General features: G+C 48.1%; 1 protein-coding gene and 1 long non-coding RNA gene across 2 annotated transcripts; both read right to left on the reverse strand.

Annotated features, from left to right (window-relative positions):
* Positions 1-575: 575 nt before the first annotated feature.
* On the reverse strand, positions 576-1,696 carry LOC118995071 (uncharacterized). The gene is made up of 2 exons (XR_005068194.1): positions 1,660-1,696; positions 576-903 (listed from the first exon to the last, which is right to left on the reverse strand). It is a non-coding gene; the product is annotated as an uncharacterized LOC118995071 (long non-coding RNA).
* A 39-nt stretch (positions 1,697-1,735) lies between these two features.
* Positions 1,736-7,978, reverse strand: LOC118994916 (histone-lysine N-methyltransferase PRDM9-like; the record flags this gene model as incomplete). Its single annotated transcript, XM_037057724.1, has 5 exons — positions 7,891-7,978; positions 6,650-6,921; positions 5,762-5,829; positions 4,435-4,628; positions 1,736-2,466 (listed from the first exon to the last, which is right to left on the reverse strand). Coding segments are annotated over exons 1-5 (1,350 nt in total), but the record flags the coding sequence as incomplete, so codon positions are not given.
* Positions 7,979-20,783: the final 12,805 nt, after the last annotated feature.

Genomic DNA, 20,783 nt, shown 5'->3' on the forward strand with positions numbered 1-20,783 from the left:
ACTAGAGGGTTTGTTTAACCAGTTAGTTCTGTAGTAATTCCAATCTTGGGGACAGTGAGGGGCCATAGACTTCATAGTAATGTCTCACTCAGTCCACCTGCAAACATAGGGCTTCTTCTGAGTGTGTCCTCTCGTGTATGATGAGACCTGACTTCCTTGTAAAGCCTCTCCCACAGTCCCTGCAAACATAGGGCTTCTCCCCTGTGTGTGTCATCTGGTGTCTGATGAGAACTGACTTCTGTGTAAAACCTCGCCCACACTCCCTGCAAACATAGGGCTTCTCCCCTGAGTGTATCCTCTGGTGTGTTTTGAGATGTGACTGCTGTGTAAATCCTTTCCGACACTCCCTGCAAACATAGGGCTTCTCCCCTGAATGTATCCTCTGGTGTCTGGTGAGAACTGACTTCCAGGTAAAGCCTTTCCCACACTCCCTACAAACATAGGGCTTCTCCCCTGAGTGTGTTGTCTCGTGTGTGATGAGATATGACTGCTGTGTAAAGCCTTTCCCGCACTCCCTACAAACATAGGGTTTCTCCCCTGAGTGTGTTGTCTCATGTATGATGAGAACTGACTGTTGTGTAAAGCCTTTCCCACACTCCCTACAAACATAGAGCTTCTCCCCTGAGTGTGTTCCCTGGTGCATGATGAGAACTGACTTATACGAAAAGCGTTGCCCACACTCCCTGCAAACATAGGGCTTCTCCCCAGAGTGTGTCCTCTGGTGTATGGTAAGAACTGACTTCCGTGTAAAGCCTCGCTCACACTCACTGCAAACATAGGGCCTCTCCCCTGAGTGTGTCCTCTGGTGTGTGACAAGATGTGGCTGCTGTGTAAAGCCTCTCCCACACTCCCTGCAAACATAGGGCTTCTCCCCTGAGTGTATCCTCTCGTGTCTGATGAGAACTGACTTCTGTATAAAGCCTTTCCCACACTCCCTGCAAACATAGGGTTTGTTCCCTGAGTGTGTCCTCATGTGTGTGATGAGAACTGACTTCCAGGAAAAGCCTCTCCCACACTCCGTGCAAACATAGGGCTTCTTCCCTGAGTGTACTCTCTGGTGTCTAACAAGAATCGTCTTGCATATAAAGCCTCTCCCGCACTCCCTGCAAACATAGGGCTTCTCCCCTGAGTGCGTCCTCTGGTGTGTGATGAGATGTGACTGCTGTGTGAAGCATCGCCCGCACTCCCTGCAAACATAGGGCTTCTCCCCTGAGTGTGTCCTCTGGTGTGTGATGAGAACGGACTTCCAGGTAAAGCTTTTCCCGCATTCCCTGCAAACATAGGGCTTCTCCCCTGAGTGTGTCCTCTGGTGTGTGACAAGATGTGATCGCTGTGTAAAGCCTCTCCCACACTCCCTGCAAACATAGGGCTTCTCCCCTGAGTGTGTCCTCTGGTGTGTGACAAGATGTGATTGCTGTGTAAAGCCTCTCCCACACTCCCTGCAAACATAGGGCTTCTCCCCTGAGTGTGTCCTCTGGTGTTTGATGAGAACTGACTTCCAGGTAAAGCCTTTCCCACACTCCCTACAAGCATAAGGCTTCTCCCCTGAGTGCGTCCTCTGGTGTCTGATGAGATGTGACTGCTGTGTAAAGCCTCTCCCACACTCCCTGCAAACATAGGGCTTCTCCCCTGAGTGTGTCATCTGGTGTCTGATGAGACCTGACTTCCGTGTAAAGCCTCGCTCACACTCCCTGCAAACATAGGGCTTCTCCCCTGAGTGTGTCCTCTTGTGTGTGATGAGATGTGACTGCTGTGTAAAGCCTCGTCCACACTCCCTGCAAACATAGGGCTTCTCCCCTGAGTGTGTCCTCTGGTGTATGACAAGATGTGACTGCTGTGTGAAGCCTCTCCCACACTCACTGCACACAAAGGGCTTCTCCCCTGAGTGTGTCCTCTGGTGTCTAATGAGAAGTGACTTGTGTGGAAAGCCTCGCCCACACTCTGTGCAAACATAGGGCTTCTCCCCTGAGTGTGTCTTCTGGTCTCGGATGAGATGGGACCCGTCAGTAATGTCTTGGCAACACCCTCCGTGCTTGATTGTTACAATTCTTGGCATTCCTACTTTCAGATATACCTTGTCTGTGTCCTCTGGACTGTCTTTCTGGCCTCTGTGGGACTCTTCCTCCATCATTCTCTCATGCTCACTAGAGCTTGTCATTCTTTCTTTGGAAGGTTGGAAAAAGGGTCTTGAGACTCTCCTCTGACTGATCCTTTTAAGGAAAGGTTTGGACCTTTCTTTGACCTCTTGGCCTTCAGCTTTATCATTGCAGTTGTATGTACTAGTATGTTGCTGCTGCTGATTCTGATCCTCTGGGCAGGGTTCCTCTGCTTGGAGGTGTTTTCTTGCAGATGTTCCTGGGAGAATCTGAGAGGGATGATTGAGTTTCATGTCTTGGCCAAGGAATTTCTGACTGGAGACGGCCAGAGAGCAGGAAGGACATGGGTGCACCTCTGGCTTTGGTTCCGCTGAAAGAGAAAGGTTTGGTTAGGGCAGATGTTGACACGAATGCTTTGGCTGCATGATTACTCTCCTGGTCAGACCTGCCCCATGAGTCATTCTAACTGTGGTGCCAACGCAAACTCTTTCTCCCACAAAGTGTCCATTCACCATCTATATTCCTCTTCACTTTTTGCAGTGCATCATCTTCAGAAATGCAGAAAGCCTACACCAAAGGTCTTTTCTAATAATGCCCAGACTGGGGGCTTTCAAAGAGCATGAGAGAGGCCATTTCACTCCCTGTGTGGATGGAACTGTAGTGAACTTTCCTTTTTATCTAAGTCATGTTAAAGAGGAAAACCACAGGCCCCAACTAGGAATTGCTCCTCTCTAGTTTCCAAAACAGTAAAATAAAATGTCCTTCCTGCCCTTGATGGTGTGGCTCAGTGGACTGAGTGCCAGCCTGTGAAGCAGAGTCATAGGTTCGATTCATAGGGAGCAGCCTGGGTTGTGGGCCAGGTCTCGAGTAGGGGGTGTGAGAGGCAACCATGCATTCATGTTTCTTTCTCCCTCTTCCCCTCCAAAATAAATAAATAAAATCTTTTAAAAAAGTCCTTCCTCAAGCCTCACACCAGATAATTATGCTTCATTTCATTCAACATTAGCCCATTCCAAATACACTGAGAAGTACTGTTTCAAAATATTTCTCCAACCACCCGTCTTACATGCCTGACTCCTGTTCCTCTGGCCAATCCACCATGCTCTCTCACTTGGAGATGAAGTAATCTCTGAGGGGATTCCCCACTGGAGTTTGGCCCTCAGCCAATCCAACGCTGCACCTCTTTTCTTCCCTGCACTAGCTGCCCCCTCTGCCTGAAATCCTCTGCCCAAGGGTATTTTTGTAAATGTTGTCTCCTGAGAGCCCTTCCCAGACCACCTGCCACAACACACCTTCCCTCACACTGATCCCTTAGGCACTTGTCCTGGATTAGTTTCCCCCAAAGCACTAACTGCTCTGTCGCGTTACGCACATACAAGCACGTGTGCCTGGATTTCCCTCCTTCACCCGTCAGCTCCTCAAGAGCAGTGATTCTGACCCTCATGTTAATCTGTATATTCAGGTCCCAGGATGCTGTGCACCACAGAGTAGGATCTCACATGAGAATTCACTGAAATAATGAATGCATGTGCCTTGTGTGAATGGTGTGGCTTGGTGAGTTGGGTGTTGTTTCACAAACTGAAAGGTTATGAGTCTGATTCCCAGTCAGGGAGCATGCCAGGGCCGTGGGCCAGTCGGGGTATGTCATAAACAAGAGATTAATGTGTCCCTTGCAAACTGATTTTTCTTTCTCCTTCCTTTCCAGCCTCTGTAGAAATAAATAAAATCTTGTTTAAAAATATTTGATTTATGTATTTATTTTCAGAAAAGGAGGAAAGGAAGGAGGGAGAGAGAGGGAGAGAACCATCAATGTGTGGTTGCCTCTCACATGCCCCCTACTGGGGACCTGGCCCGAAACCCAGACATATGCCCCAGTAGGGAATCAAACTGGCAACCCTTTGGTTCATAGGCCGGAACTCCATCCTCTGACCCATACAAGCCAGGGTGAAATCTTTAAAAAACAATGAATGCCTATCAACAGAAACAGTTTATTTAGAACTACGGAGGAAAATTAAGAAGAAACAGCTATAAAAGTGTCAGAAAAACTGCCTGGGTGAAAGAACTGGTTAGTGCTTGAAAACTTTCTTTTCCCCTCGCTTCTCAGTCTTTCAGTACTATATGCAGTTGTGTATTTTGCTCATGAAATATTTTAAAAATAAAAAATATAAAAATTTTGCTTAAAAGTCAAAGGCATATGAATGAATTGTGAATTTCTGAAGCATGTGATTTGAAACTACTGACTTTAGAGTGGATTTTACTCTACTTAAGAGTTGAATCATGAATATTTCTATGGAGAATTCTCTCTTTTCTTTCTGTTTTGAAGAACAGTGGTGCCTACCTCTCCCGGCCGTGAGCTCTGCCTTCCACTTGCTGCCCCACTTGCTGCCTAGCTCCTGGCCATACTCGTCCCTGAACCAGACCAGCAGCTCACAGCCTGGCCTGATGACCCGGCAGGTTCGGTAGAAAATCTGTCCACGGTATTGAAAGGCCACCAGGTTCTGCTCTTCATGATCCCGAGCACAGTTCACATACCTGGAATTGAGGCAGATGAAGGGGAAGAAAAGCAGTGATGAGTTCCCACTACCTGTTACATCCATGTCCAGCTCCTCACTGATTCTGAAGGCCCTCAGGCTCTGGTGTTGCCCACTGCCCCTAATGCTCCCGGGGAACCTTTTGTTCAGTATCTGAGAGCCTGCCAGTGTGTCATGTGAATTCTTACCTCCAAGTCCCTCTTGCAGTGTTTATCCTGCCTAATACCATTTCCTAAAACCCAGTTCTAGACTTAACCTCCACCCTGATTGGCTATCATATCCAGTGATCTCTAGCTTCTCCAAACTCTAAATCAAGTTATCTCACACTACAGAACCTGGTGCTTGATCCAGGGCTCTGCTTCTAAACTAGCTCACTGATTATCCAGGACTCAGCCCATGTCTGTTTTCTCTCGAGAAGCCTTTCTGCAACCCCCTTGGCACTTTACTCAGGGCACCATTCACTCGGGTGCCCAAGGTCACCATAGAAAATTGGAGGTCTTTTTGTCTTGTTAGAATAAAACAGAACAATAGTAGTTGATTCACATTCTGTTAACCCTGATAGAAGAGAGCCTCTCTCAGGAAAGGGGCCCATGACCATTCCTCTGCAGGCCTCAGAGCCCAGCTCTAGTTAGAAGTGAGGCTGGGATGGTTTGCGGCCCTCACAGGTTTAGGCCACCCTTGGTGTGTGCTATCTTGACACTGTGCAGTTCTTGGAAATTATAGCAAAATGTTTCTAAAAGCAGTTGTTTTACGTCTGTCTGCAAGAAGTCCTCCATAAGGACATGGGTTGTGCGATCTGTTTAAGTAATGTATCCCTTCATCTAAACTGGAATATAGTAAGTGCTTAATTAATGTTCACTTGATCAATTAAAGTGTAATCCAGTGTCCCTGGTGAATCTAGGGTCTTCAAGGTCCTTTCCAGCACCCATATTGTTTCTAGCAGAGAACTTTATATTTTGAGGATATATGCTATACTTTTTCCGTAAAAGTCCCCTGAAATGAAAGAACACTGTATGGAGGAAAAGAGAAAAGGATTAAGGGAGACCACTGAGGGAGGCATGATGAGAAGGACAGATATATGGGCTTGTGGGGGATGAGTGTCCCCTCTGGTACCCAGAGACCTGTTGACCTCACCTCATCCAGTTGGCCCAGGATCTGTCCTTTCCATCCACATACTCATAGCAGTTTCTCCCTTTGGCGATCTGTGTTTCAGAAAAGAAGTTTCAGACCTTTTACTTTTTTTGTGGGGAGGTAATAGTCAGAAGAATTATTTTACTCCACTGTCGTCAAAGCTCTTTCCGCCTGCATGGAGATTCCACTGCCAGCTGTGACCACATGATATTTTTCTTACCCATCACCTACACACCCGACTCTACCTGTCCAGTCAGAGCAGGAGCCCCGCAAGGGAGGAGCCACTCCTTTGTCTCTGCACCACTTTGCTCCCATGTAACTTCTGATCCTTAAACAGGAGCTCTGTGTTCATGTAAAATCCAGTCAGTACACAGAGCTGACCACATTGTCCCCTCCATGTCTAGCACATAAGAGGTGAGGTCCCTCCAAGCCTCAGAAGGATTGTGGGAAGCCAGAGGACAGGGGAAGAGGTAAATAGTTCTCACCAGCCAGGAATATCTGCTCTTGGCTGCCTCTTCATCTTCTGTGACTTGTCCTTCATAAGGGCCAAAGTGCAGACCCACAGGCAAATCAGCTGCCTCATTCCACACTCCAAGCCCAGCCTCAGGGATGCTGGATGGCCCGATTCTCAACCCAGGGGGCAGGGTGAGGGCTGAGCGGTGGGGATGCCCCTTGTCCACTGCATTGTCCTTCACAAATGTAGGGGGCCCGTGCACAGCACAGCTGTCGATGAAGAAGTTCTGACACTTCTCACAATCTGGAGGCGAGAGCAACAGGGGTTAGGGAAGGTATAGCGCATGTTCCTGGACACAAAGAGCTTCAGAGGGAGTCCAGCACTCACATCATTGAGACTCAGTCCTGTACTCCANGGAAGAGGTAAATAGTTCTCACCAGCCAGGAGTATCTGCTCTTGGCTGCCTCTTCATCTTCTGTGACTTGTCCTTCATAAGGGCCAAAGTGCAGACCCACAGGCAAATCAGCTGCCTCATTCCACACTCCAAGCCCAGCCTCAGGGATGCTGGATGGCCCGATTCTCAACCCAGGGGGCAGGGTGAGGGCTGAGCGGTGGGGATGCCCCTTGTCCATTGCACTGTCCTTTACAAAAGTAGGGGGCCCATGCACAGCACAGCTGTCGATGAAGAAGTTCTGACACTTCTCACAGTCTGGAGGCGAGAGCAACAGGGGTTAGGGAAGGTATAGCACATGTTCCTGGACACAAAGAGCTTCAGAGGGAGTCCAGCACTCACATCATTGAGACTCAGTCCTGTACTCCAGGTCACTAGAGGTAGGGAATGATTGGGGTCCAAAGGACTAGATGAAATTATTGTAGCATAATACACTGTTGTGGACCACTCTGCCTGGTTTCAGGAACTCTAACTACCCACTGTGGCTAAGGATGAGCGAGTGACCTCCGGAATGCAAGCCACAGGAGACAAAGCTTGTCTCTGTAGCGAATGCTGTCTTAGTTTCCTCCCTTTTCCCAAAGCACAGCTGGAAGTCAGAGACGGGCAAGACCCCTCAGAGGAGGGGCAACCTAGGCCAGACTCAATCACTTGGGAGGGCATCATGGAAGGACTCCGGGGGCTGCAACAAAAAGCGAGCAATAGACCCTTGCCCCCTGGCTATGTGACACAGCCCGAGTCCCCATGTCCTCTGGGAGAAGCGCTTCCTGGCTCTAACCCACTTAAGCCTGAATATCTGACGGGGAGAGGTGCAGCTCCTTGTCTTGCCAGAGCGAATCCCGGGGAAAAATCTGGCATCACAAAGAATTCCTCAAAATCCCGTGAAACCTGCTCTGCTAAGAGTGCTTTCATTCATGTTAAGGGTCCGAGCAGGAAACCCTAGAGTTTTTGCCAACTCCCTTCCTGACAGACTCTGACTCAGACTAAGCCCTCAGATTTCTTTGAAATATTATCTACTGTTTGATCCTTGTCGCCCTGTATTCCTGTGTATTACAACCCCATAAAAGCCCCTGGAGGAAGGGGCTCGAGGGCCTTCCCTTTTGAGGGATCGACCATCCCTTCTCCCCAAACAGATCATGTCCTGGTAGTGTTTACTTTCATCTGTGGCAGACGGGGGTACTTGTGGGAAAAGTCGCCCCTGCAATACACTTCTTAGTGAGGGTCACTTACAAAGGTAGTCATCATCCTGGGGCTCGCTGACCTCTTGATACATGTGGTCCTTTCCTTCTTGTGGGCTGTACATCTTCACATCCATTTCCTTTCTCCTGAGTTCTAAGTTGGAGAAGAGCAAGTGAGCGAGGTTGGTGGGGTCTGGAGTGTTAGTTCCCATTTTGTCAGATAACACAATCTCCTTCCATCAAATTATTACCTTCCCTTTTGTATACTCTGGTATTTTACTCCATTAACTATTGGCTCAGAAGACTAAGATGCCACACTAACTACAGATGACTGATTTAATTTTTTAGTTTCTAGATCTTCCCATTACCAGGTTTACTTGACAACCTTTCATTATTCATAACATAGTCACTGAATGCACTTTGTGTGTTAGACACTGAGTAAAGGCCTGGGCACCCAATATCAATAAAGTGTGGTTGCTATTATCACAGATGCATTTATCGGACAAGTTGCATGTGTCAATTTTTTAAAATTTAATTTAATGTTTTGAAACAATATATGAGCGAACTACCCTTATCTTCACTTGACACATTAGCATTCAGGAGCTCAGAGAATTTATAGGATTTGCCCAAAGCCTCACTGCTAACGTCAGTCTCAGCTTAGCCCAGCTTAAACCCAAGCCTATTGAAAGTCCACCTGACATACCTAGGTCACACTTATCAGCCCTTTTGTAGGACTTAAAGGAACTAACATTTCTAAATCATTTTCTCTTACCTGATTTTCATCTAGTGTGCTTTCCAAAGGCACATGCTTCTCTAGGAGGGGACACTGGTTTCTGGGCATGCTCTGAGTCACTTGCAGTCATCAAATTCGCTGTTCCTGACAATTTCTTCAAACTATATTCATTGCTTAATGGCACCCTGGATGTCTCCTTCAATATAAGAGTCACATATTAAAGATTAACATGTATTTAATTTTTGAAGGCTTATGGTACATTTTACTTGCATGTCTTTAAAACTTCAACCCTGGGACATACCTAGGGAGTATGAATACTAGAGGGTATAGGGCCAATGTGGGTCATGAACCCAAGATTAGAACTCATGTCTGATGGCTCTTTTCTTTAAACTGTCTCTGTAATATTGAGAGTGAAGGATATTCAGAAGAGAATAAGGAAATAGTTGGCAGAAACATATCTAGACAATAAATAAAACGGTGATAAAATTTGTAATACCTTAGAAAGAATATTTGTACTTAGATTAGCTGGTTCCCACCAATTTTGTTGGAATATGGCTGTATCAGTAGCTAGTTGTCTTCGGTTTCATGATCTATAACTTGCTAATTTTCAATGGTCTAATGAACGTGCAATTACATATTGGTCACCCAAATGTTCTGTGAATTGTGTAATGCAGTATAAATGTGAGATTACAGCCCTGCTATCCATTTACCCCTAAGCTCTCTCCACATTTCACATCTCACAGAAATTATCTTCAGTGTCCATCAACCATCTTCTAGTTTAATTTGTAATTGTGAAATCATTCATTCAGCAACCATCTGGGGGGCCTCAGGGGCCCTAATCTGGGCCTGTGACCTCTGAGAAGACTCAGGTATGGACCAGCCTCACAAAGAGCTCACAACGCAGAGGTAGGAGGGCTGAACAAATTATTCTAAATGGGATGAGAGTGGCCTCACTGGAACTCAGAGAAAGAAGCTGTTACTTTACCTTACAAGAAATGGCATTTGAAATCAGTTCCAGATAGATGAGTTTCTGTTGAAGAGTGTGTAACCTTTATGAAGACCTCATGTCATTTTATTATTTGTTGCTTCTCAAGCATCAAACCTGCCATTGTGGGGGGCAGATGCTTTCTTTGATTAGAGGGGGAGGCTCTGATCCTGGGGATTTTACATTCTTCTTCATCTGGGACCATCCACTGTACCAACTGCCTACACATCATACATTTTCCTTCGGCAGAGGGTCGTAGTGCATCTCTCACTTGAGCATAGCAGAAAAGAACTTTGGTTGAAATCATCAGTCAGATGAATGATGTACTGACATATGGATAAGACAACGTAAACTTTAGAAAACTATGAAAGTTTACTTTTGTAATTTCTAAAAAAGATTTTGTTTGTTTTCTTGAGAGTGGGGAAGGGAAGGAGAAAGAGAGGGAGAGAAACATCCATCAGAACTCCAACTTGCCTCTCACACACACCCCAACTGGGAACCTGGCCCACAGCCCAGGCATATGCCCTGATCAGGAATCAAACCAGTGATCTTTTGCTGTGTAGGATGACACCCAACTGAGTCACGCTGGCCAGGGTAAAACTATGAGTGTTTCAATGAGTTTGTAAGTGGTTAAGAGAAGCAACTATGGGTTAGATTGCACTACCCCTGACACTGTGATCTTAGAAATATAGTCAAATTTCTCTGTATCTCTGAAAGCTCACTTTCCTCATCATAAATGGTGAGAGTACATACCTCATTGGCTTGCTGTAATGTTTAAGTGAGTTTATTCACATAGAATTCTTAAAGTCTGAAACATTGTGAGAATGAAACAAATGGTAGTTACTATTGTTGCTGTAGTTATTAACTATTAAGATGATGAGCCCTGGCTGGTGTGGCTCAGTGGATTGAGCGCTGGCCTGCAGACTGAAAGGTCACCGGTTCCATTCTTGGTCAGGGCACATGCCTGGGTTGTGCAAGAGGCAAGCTATTCATGTTTCTCGCCCTCTCTTTCTCCCTCCATTCCCCTCTCTAAAAAAGGGATAAATTAAATTTAAAAAGATGATAATATCAGACAATGTGTTGAAGAGACCATGAAAGGAAGGCAGCAGTTCCTAGGATACTTTCTGGATTTTCCTATTCTTACATGCATTTCTATCCATGAAGAAAATTTTTTTGTCCACAGGATTTGGGAAACACTCACCTTCTGGTGTTTACTCTGCTCCCTTCTGAAGGCCACCCAAGAAGGTTTCACTGAAAGATGATGAGAAATAAGTGTTTTGGTTGGTAAATGTTCCAAAAATGTGGAGATTCTTATTAGGGACACAGAATTCTGAATGAGAGTAATCCAAGAACAATCCGAGAATGGCTGGAAAATGTTTTCTGAGGTATCATTAAAGCCTATGCTTCTACTGGGGCCATCAACTAATTTCATTAGAATGAAAAAAATAGACAAAGTGTCATCTACGCTTCCTCCTATGTTCATAAAGTGTCTATTATATATATTAAAAAATAAATTGGGGACTTCTGGCCAAGATGGAGGCATAGGTAGACACACTGTGCCTCCTCACACAACCAAATAAGGACAATTTAGAAACAAAATAACAACCAGAAATGGAAGAAAATCGAACCATATGGAAGTCTGACAACCAAGGAGTTAAAATAGACACATTCATCCAGATTGGTAGGAGGGGCGGAGTGGGGCAGCCAGGCCAGGAGGGGGCGGGGCAAAAAAAAAAATCAAAAAAAAAAACCGGTGGCACAAGATGCACAAGGGAGCAGCTGCACAAGCCCACCCACATGGGAATCAGCACCAGAAAGGCCCACTTTGCATGGGGGAAGCCGCAGAACGGACTGAAATCCGACAGACAGCAGAGCAAGCACCATTGTTTCCCCTCAGACCCTGCCCCCACATAGTGTCACAACCTAGTAACTGGGCTGCCCCACCCTGGTGAACACTTGAGGCTCCACCCCTCATACTAACAGGCACAAGACAGGGAGAAAAAAATGGCCCAAACGAAAGAACAGATCAAAGCTCCAGAGCAAATACAATTCAGCAACCAAGAGATAGCCAACTATCAGACGCACAGTCCACAGCACTGGTGATCAGGATGCTCACAGAATAGGTTGAATTTGGTCATAAAGTAGATGAAAATATGAAGGCTACACTAAGGGAAATGAAGGAAAATGCACAGGGAACCAATAGTGATGGGAAAGAAACTGGGACTCAAATCAATAGAGTGGACCAGAGGAAGAAAGAAACAATCGAACAGAAAAGAATGAAGAAACAAATTCAAAGAAATGAGGAGAGGCTTAGGAACCTCCAGGACATCTTTAAACGTTCCAACATCTGAATTATAGTGGTACCAGAAGAGGAAGAGGAAGAGCGACAAGTGGAAAACTTATTTGAACAAATAATAAAAGGAGAACTTCCCCAACCTGGCAAAGGAAATAGACTTCCAGGAAGCTCAGAGAGACCCAAAGAAGTTGGACCCAAAGAGGAACACACCAAGGCACATCATCATTACATTAGCCAAGATTAAAGATAAGGAAAAAATCCTAGAAGCAGCAAGAGATAAGACACAGTTACCTAGAAGGGAATTCCCATCAGGCTGTCAGCTGATTTCTCAAGAGACCTTACAGACAAGAAGGGGTTAGAAAGAAGTATTCCTGTTATGGAAAAAGTCACTCACACTCAGTTAGGATGGCGGACCACTCTTTATTACGCGCGGGCTCAGAGGAGGCAGTCTCCAAATTCTGAGCCCCGTTCTGCGGGTTGGTTTTACTTTTAAAGGGCACGAAGTGGGTTACAGAAGCAGAATGCCATTAGATGGTTGCTTATCTAGGGTGCACACAGCTCGGGGTGGGGCAAGCACACTCTGTCTTACTAAAATGTTGCAAAAAACAACTTTAAAATGATATTTCCTTGTCTCTATCCTGCTTCATTCCCCCCCTTTGATGCTTAGACAGCTTCTTCACTAGTCTCAGCATCACCTGTCTGTACTCTTTGATATTGGTATTGCTGGAGAGAGAGTATTTTGGTTGTGGCCTTGCGGACTACCGTGGCTTCTAACTGCTGTACCAGGGTCCGGAGTAAACATGGTCCTAAAGTTAAAACTAAGAATAGGATCAAGAACGAGCCAAGGATCGGGGCTAGTAAGGAGAACAGGGTGGACTGCCACCAGGTGGTACCTGGGATGGGTAGTCAGAGGTCTTTAGTCTTTTCTGTATCTCTTTTATTTTATTAAGATTTTCCTCGACTATCCCACTCTCATTAATATAATAATAGCATTCTTCCTGTAAAAATAGGCAGGTCCCTCCTTGTATATTGCCCCGTGTATGTGGGGGGTGGCAAAAGCATATTTGGAGTCAGTATAGATGTTGACCCTTTTCCCCTTACTGATTTCTAAGACCTGGATGAGGGCATGAAGTTCTGCCCTCTGCGCCAACCACCCTGTTGGCAGGGGTTCTGCTTCAAGGACTTGGTCCCTGGTGGTCATGGCGTACCCAGCAATTTGCTCCCCCCTTTCAGTCACTGTGCTACTCCCGTCTGTGTATAATTGAAGGTCCCACTCAGACAAGGGGTGGTCTTTCAGGTCTGGTCTGCTGGCATATACCTGGTCTGTGACTTCCTCACAGTTATGATCCGGCTCTCCAGCCTCTGAGGGTAAGAGAGTGGCCGGGTTGATCTTTCCCACCGTTCTTAGGTGCACTCAGGGATTTTCTGGTAAATTCCTTGGTATTGGGTGAGCGAGGGGTTGGATAACCATCGGTGCCCTTGGCCCTCCAGGAGGCTTCGTGTGCACTGCGTGCGGTACGAAGAGATTATCTCTTGTCCTAAGGTAAGTTTGTCAACCTCCTGGAGGAGAGAAACAACGGCTGCTATGGCCTTCAGGCAAGGGAGCCACCCAGCTGCTACATTGTCCAGCTGCTTCGAGAGGTAGGCTATGAGGCGTTGCCATGGTCCAACCTCCTGAGTTAAGGCCCCGAGGGCTACTTTCTCTTTCTCGTGTATATAGAGGGAAAAGGGTTTATCTGGGTTGGGCAGTCTGAGGGCTGGAGCGCTTATTAAGAGTTCTTTTATTCTCCTGAAAGCCTCCTGTTGTTCGGTTCCCCATATAAATGTGGCGGTCTCAGGTCCTCTAAGGGCTTGGTATAGTGGTTTCACAATTTCTGCATACCCTGGAATCCATATTCGACAGAACCTGGTGGCCCCCAGAAACTCTCGGAGTTGCCTCCTGGTAGCGGGGTCAGGCATTTGGCTGATCAAGGCCCTCCTCTCTGCCCCTAGGGCTCGCTGTCCTTTGCTTATCCAGAACCCGAGGTATCGAGTTCTGTCTGGCATATCTGGGCTTTTTTCCAGGACACCCGATACCCTTTATTGGCTAAAAGCTGGAGTAAGGCCCGTGTTCCTTCTCGGCACTCGCTTTCTCCTGAACCTGCCAGCAGTAGATCATCTACATACTGTAGCAAGACCAAGTTGGGATGCCCTTCTGAAAATGACTGTAAATCCTGGGCCAAAGCTTCACTGAAAATGCTGGGGGAGTTCTCAAAATCCTGTGGTAGTCGGGTCCAGGTGAGCTGGGATTTGGCCCCCGAGTGCGGGTCTTCCCACTCAAAAGCAAATATTGGTTGGCTCTCGGGAGCCAGGGGAATGCAGAAAAAGGCATCCTTCAGGTTGAGACATGAGAGATGCGAGGCAGTTGGGGGCAACTGGCTCAGAAGGGTATATGGATTCGGCACCATGGGGTGTAGAGTCAGGGCGACCTCATTGACAGCCCATAGGTTCTGAACTGGGCAGTACCCAGACCCATCTGGCTTCTTTACCGGGAAGAGTGGCGTGTTCCACTGTGATTGGCATGGTACTAGTATGCCTTCACTTAGGTATTTGTTTATCGTCCCTGAAATACCTAGCCAGGCCTCCTTGGGTATGTAATATTGCTTTAGGCAGTGGGGCTGGGCTCCTGGTTGGAACCATAAATCTATGGTTACTGGGGCGCAACCAACCGAGAGTCCTGGTGGGTTTCCTTCTGCCCAGACGTGGGGAAATTCCTCTATAAGGGGGTCCAGAGAGGGGGGTTCCTTATCCTCCTCATGGATCCGGTATTCTTCTTCTCGGGGCACAACGAGGGCCACTAGGCTGGGTTCACCTAGTTCTAGCGTGGCTTGTCCCGAGGGGTGGAAGACTACTCAGGCCACCAATTTACCTAAGAGGTCTCTGCCCAGAAGTGGTACTGGGCACTCAGGCAGATAGAGGAATTCGTGGCGGACTCTGTGTCCCCTGAGTTCAACCATCTGTGCCTGGCAAAATCCTTTCAGTTCGCTGGACCGCCCTGTTGCCCATACAATGGAGACCTCTCGACCCGATGGCAGGGCTACAGGTGTCATGACTACCGAGTGTTTGGCCCCGGTGTCTACCATAAAGTCTAGTGGTTGGCCCCCTACTTTGGCTCGGACCATGGGCTTGTGGGGGCCAAGTTTTATCAAGCCCGGTCTGGCTCATTCAGTATCCAAGCCTGCCAGGCTGAGGATACCCGGGGCCAGGGATGCGAGAGGAACTTCCTTTTGAATTCGACAGGGACAACATTGTTTCCAGTGGCCTCTCTCTTTGCAGTAGGCACACTGGTCTTTCTCTACTTTAAAATGTCCTTTCTGCCTCTTCTTCGGCGGGCCTTTCGCTGGAGCTGCCATCGAGGCAGCCAGTAAAGCTGCCTTCTTTCTTTCTTTGTCTAGGGCCACGGTCTCTGCCGCTTCCTCCCGATTATTGCAGACCTTGTTAGCTACTTCTACTAACTGGCTGATGTTCATGCCAGCAAATCCTTCTAATTTCTGTAATTTCTTACAAATGTCAGGGGCCGACTGGGAGACAAAAGCCATGTTGACCATCCTCTGACTGTCTGGGCTTTCGGGGTCAAAGGGGGTATAGACCCTATAAGCCTTGGTAAGGTGTTCGAGAAAATCTCCCAGAAATTCATCTGGCTTCTGTATTATACTGGAGACCTTGGTCATATTAGTGGGTCTCCTAGCCCCCGCTTGTATTCTCTGCAGAATGGCGTCCCGATAGCACTCTAGGGCTGTCCTCCCCTGTTCGGTATTGTGATCCCAGTCCAGCTGTGTCTCTGGCGCGGCCGTACACGCATATTGTATGGGATCTAAGGTTCTGGCTGGGGCATGGGTCTCTAAGTACTGGTGGGTCTCTAAGTACTGGTGGGCCTCTTGTAAGATCTTCCGCCTCTCTTCGGTATTGAAAAGGGTTAACAGGAGTTGGCGGCAGTCATACCAGGTGGGCTGGTGGGTATGCCTAATGGAGTCCATCAAATCTGTTAGGGCCTGGGGCTTCTCTGAATATGAGAGAGTGTGGTGCTTCCAATTCAAAAGATCCGTGGTGGTAAAGGGCTGATAGTGAAATATCATGGGGCCTGATCTCAGGGTCCCATCATCAGCAACCTGTGCGGGCCCCTGGGTTTCCCGTAGCAGCATTTGCAGGGCCTGATGGGCCTGAGGGTGTCTGAGTCTAGCAGCAATGGGAGGGGTTCTCCCTGGTCAGGGCTCCCGTATCCCAAGGGGGTGAGGTGGCGACACTGAAGGCGGTGGAGTCTCTGGTCCGGGAGGAGCTGATGGGGACCCACTATACGGGGGTAGATAGACTGATGGGTCATCGTCCAAGTGTCCCCAATGAATGGGGTGTTTGGGTCCCCGAGTTACTAAAACTCGAGCCTCTTTTTGTGTCTTCCTCCTACAACAGGAGTGGCTTCCATCTCAGTTACACCTGAGCACTTAGGCGCCATCTTTCTGCACTGCTGGAGCCATTTAGGCACATCCTGGGCAAACTACTGCCACCGATTGATGTAGGCAAATTGATCAGGGTGTCCTGGCTTTCCTGTCATTACTAGATGGACTGCCCGAATAATATTTAAATTCGGGGTGCCTTCAGGGCCTACCCCGAAAGTGGGCCACTCCGAGGAACAAAAAATCTTTAACCAGTCTGGATCTAATGAGGGGTCCTGCCCCTGAAACCGATTGAAATTTTGGAGCATACAATCTAAGACGGTTGAGGGCCCCCCTCCCATCATTCCTCCTTCTGGGCGCAGACAAACGAAAGGTTGGGTATAGACCCGTGCCCGGCCTGACCTGCCCCCTCTCGAGGCAGAGCCGATCTTGGCTAAGGCTGCCCCAGTAGAGGTCGGGGTTAACTGCCAGCTGTTATGCCATATGATATGACAGAGGAACCGCAGGTTAGGGCCCACTCAGGGCCCACTCGGACCCAGTAAGTCGGCAGACTCGTGGGGCCACAGACCCAACAATCACTTACACTCACTTAAATCACACTCACAGACAGAAGTTAAACATTTCCTCCCCGAATAAGGTCCGATGTCTCGAAATGAGTCTCTGGCAGGTTCGAGAGAGAATCCCATCTGACTTCAGCTGTTTCAACCCCAGACCCAGGAAGTGGACTGACTCCACCCACTGAGCACTCGTAAAACTAGACAACGTGGCACCATGGCCGAAAATACCACCGGAAATGACACGGTGACCTACCGCTTCCGGCCCTGGCCCTCCCCCCAGCTCCCGTAACCACCACGTGGACACTGTCCCCCCGTGTCTCCCTGAGGGCCCTCGGGCAGCTGGGTGTGGGGACAGTCCTCACCGGCCAGACCTGCCTTCCTCTCTCCTGACGACAACTATTCCGAATTAGTTATTTCTTATTCACTTGCGTGTTCTCACACATTTGAACACAGGCCTGGGCAGGGCGGGGCCGGATGGAGTGGGGCCGCGCTGCCCCAGACCCGCCCGCGGGCGCCGTCCTTCCCGCCCTTCTCTCCGCAGCCGCCTCGGCGCGGGCTCCGCAGGCCACGGCCGCGGGTCTGAGGGGCCCGGTCAGCCAGGCCGGCCTCTGGCAACGCGCTTTTCCCGGGAAGGGCTCGGAGGCGCACCCGGGGTTCTGGAGAGGCCCGCACGGAACGCAGGCGCGGTCCGCGGCAGGCGGAGCGCGGTCTCTCAGGCTGACAGGCTCGGGGTCCCTGAGGACTCGGTCCTGCGTCTTCCGGGCTGAGGACACTTGGAACCCCTCCCCCCGCCCCCAGAGGGTCGACACCCCTGCGGCTGAGGAGATTCGGGCGTCTCATCGAGGGGCTCCCGGGTCCCCACTACCGAGTCAGCTTCCAGGATGATGGCATTTAGCGTCTCTGAGGTTAAGATTTGCTCTTTCCGGGCGAGCTGCACGTAGGGTGCCCCGAGCTGAGGGGAACTGGGGTTCTACGGGCCTAAGCGTCGGGGGTCCTCCGGGTTGGAGCACGTGGGCCCCTCGGTGCTGAAGGGATTTGGGGCCCCTCGGGATGGGGGCATCGGGGTCTCTTAGGCTGGACTGTGAAGGTCCCGGCCTAAGGGCTCCACATCGCAGGGCTCCCGCTTACCGGTCAATTTCTGGGGGCCCCAGCAGCGCTGCCCACGTCGGCGGGGTGTCCCCTCCGAGGTCCTGGGGCTTCCCGCCCTCGGAAGGAATGAGGGCACCCGGGCCAAGGCTCCTGCGTGGATAGCCCTGTGGGTGCGATCCGCCAATCAGTGCTGCGACCCCAGGGCCCGGCCCGCCAATGGGCGGTCAGAAGTGGCTGAAAAGGCGGGGCAGGCGGGCAGAGCCTTCCGGGTACCGGGCTGGCTGGCGGAAGACCCGCCCCGTCCCCCGGGGATTGGCTACTCTGGGTCTCCTGCTCGCGGGTCACACAGCCGCCCCAAGGACCAAGGCTCGGTGTCTTACGTGGCTCTTTTTCCTGCGACTAGTGAGGGGTTCACGCCGCAGGAGCTGGGAACCCCAAGCTAGGCCGGATCTTAGCGTGGATGTGGCCCTCCTGCCACCTGACAAAGCGTCTTGGTCTCCCCAGACTGTGGTCGGGATCCCCAACTTTCGTCTAGGCCCGTCCGTGCCTGCCTTTGTCAAACCCACTTTAATCTGAAGTTGCATAAGCAGTGAGGGCGTGGTCAAGACTGCATTATATTCCATGGAAACTTAAGTCAGTAAATTTTGACCACGCTATTCACAGACACGAAGTAAGTTCCAGAGGGCTCAAAGGTTTAAACACAACAAATAAAGTAATAATATACTGGAAAGCACACTGAGAATTTCATGTCTCAAAGAAGTGGCGTTATGAGTAATAGGTACGTTTAAGTAACCCAGGTGGAAAAACATTTCAGAAATAGGAAGACAAGATAAAAACAAACAAAACTAAATAAATTTAGAAATACTGGAAAAATGCACAAGTATTTTGCATAAAGAGAACACGTCAAATTTGAGGACCGAGTCCGTTTAGCTGTTACTGGCTTTCATGGGATAAAGTGGGAAGAGTGTTTCTGGTCCGTACCTCGTTTTGAGCACGTAAATATAACTTGATTTCTATGGACTGGAACTGCGCCACGTAACTGTAATTACTGTGGAACTGCAAAAAGGGAAACGTCACTAAAGTGGCGTTGGGGTCAGTGGGGGTGCTGTCCACCGACAGCAGCACGCAGGGTCAATTCCAGGAAAGATTGTCTGTCACAGGCCCCGACATGAAGATGGTACCATGTGCTCCCAGGACAAAGCAACTCCCCAGCAACCATTGAGAGAAAACCAGCCAGAGAGAAACCATTGTCATCCTGAACCGAGAATTTTCTGTGCTGCACTTTCATTTGAAATGACCCCTCCCAACTTCCTCTTTTTTCCTTGTAATATAATGTTCCTCTTTTACTTGTGGAGTTTGCCTAGGACTTTTGCTACAGCTTGCTTGACCTAAATTGCACTTATTTCACTGTTTCTGCATAAACCCCTTATCTGCTGTTAACATAACTGATTGCTATATTTTTAAGGTCAACATAATTTGGCGGCCCATATGGGGATCCAGAGGACTTCTGACATCCCTGAGGCTGATGAGCAAGCAGGCAGTGTCCTTGCTCTGAAAGACTCAGGGAAGGGTCCTTTGGCACAGACTCTCTGGTGATCAGTTTGAGAATAGTCATCCAGAAATAACATCCTCATACCCTCTGATCCAGAAAGTCCACTTTTCAAAATTTCTCCCAGTAGCCCTGGCCTGGTAGCTCAGTTGGTTAGAGTGTCCTGCCTATATGCCAAGGTAGTCAGTTCATTCTCCAGTCAGGGCACATTCAAGAAGCAACCAATGAATGAATACATATGGGGAACAACTCTCTCTCTCTTTTTCAAATTAATAAATGAAATTAAAAGAAAAACATAAAAAATTCCCCTCCCAGTTATGCCTCCCTGTGTATGAAATGAAGTATGTTTAAAATATTGTATCCAACACTTATATAATAACAAATATAATTTAAACGTTTTCAGTAGAAGAGAATTTATTAATTATGGTGTGCTCACACTGTCAAATATTATAAAATGTTAAAAATGGGTGAGGGTATGTAGTATTTCATTAAAGAAGTAAAACCTAGTAAGGTGGTTCTAATGAATTTTAACAGAGAATGATTTCTAAATAATAATATTATGTGAGAAAAGTATCCTGCAAAACAAATTGTAAAAAAAAAAAAAAAACCGCAAACTCAGGCAGAAGACATGCTGAAAGGAGACACAGGGACTAGCCACAGGGGTCAGGGGCTGGGCAACGTGCAGGGGAAACCGCTTTTCATTCATGTCATTTGAAATGTTGTGTCAGTTTTTTTCTCTTTTACTTACAATAAACCTACCTATAAATATCTTTGTAGATAAAAGAGTGGATGAGAAGTACTTGGTTATATATGTATGCATTTAAAAATGACTCAACAAAAATTCGACACACCCTCAGTATATCCAGTGCCCCGTGCTGCCTTATTTATCCAAATAGCACCCTGACCACCCAAAGTGTCCAATTTGCACCCAAACTCTATTCTAGCAGAAACATTTCCACAGTGCAAAATATACTGTCACACAGTTACTGTTTGTTTCAGAGATACAAACCATTTATTATAAAAACAACAAATTTTATATTTAAGTACTGGATCCAAGATCATTTACAGAAATGCAATTAAGAATATAATAAGCCCTGACTAGCATGGTTCAGCTTCTGTGTCTGGCATCTGGCAACTAGGGTTCCTTGTCCAGCTCCAACTCTGGGGTCTGGCCGTGGAGTCTTGGTTATGGATCTGGGTCCTGCCTCTGAGGTCTGTGTCCTGGGTTTGAATCTCTTTGGCTATGGGTGTCAGATCTGGGGTCTCTTTGGGTGTGGCTTTGGGGGTCTCTGGGTTTATGTGTGGG

This window comes from Sturnira hondurensis, unplaced genomic scaffold, assembly GCF_014824575.4.
Source record: "Sturnira hondurensis isolate 20B ecotype Veracruz unplaced genomic scaffold, ASM1482457v3 Scaffold0009733, whole genome shotgun sequence".
Classification (NCBI taxonomy): Eukaryota; Metazoa; Chordata; class Mammalia; order Chiroptera; family Phyllostomidae; genus Sturnira; species Sturnira hondurensis.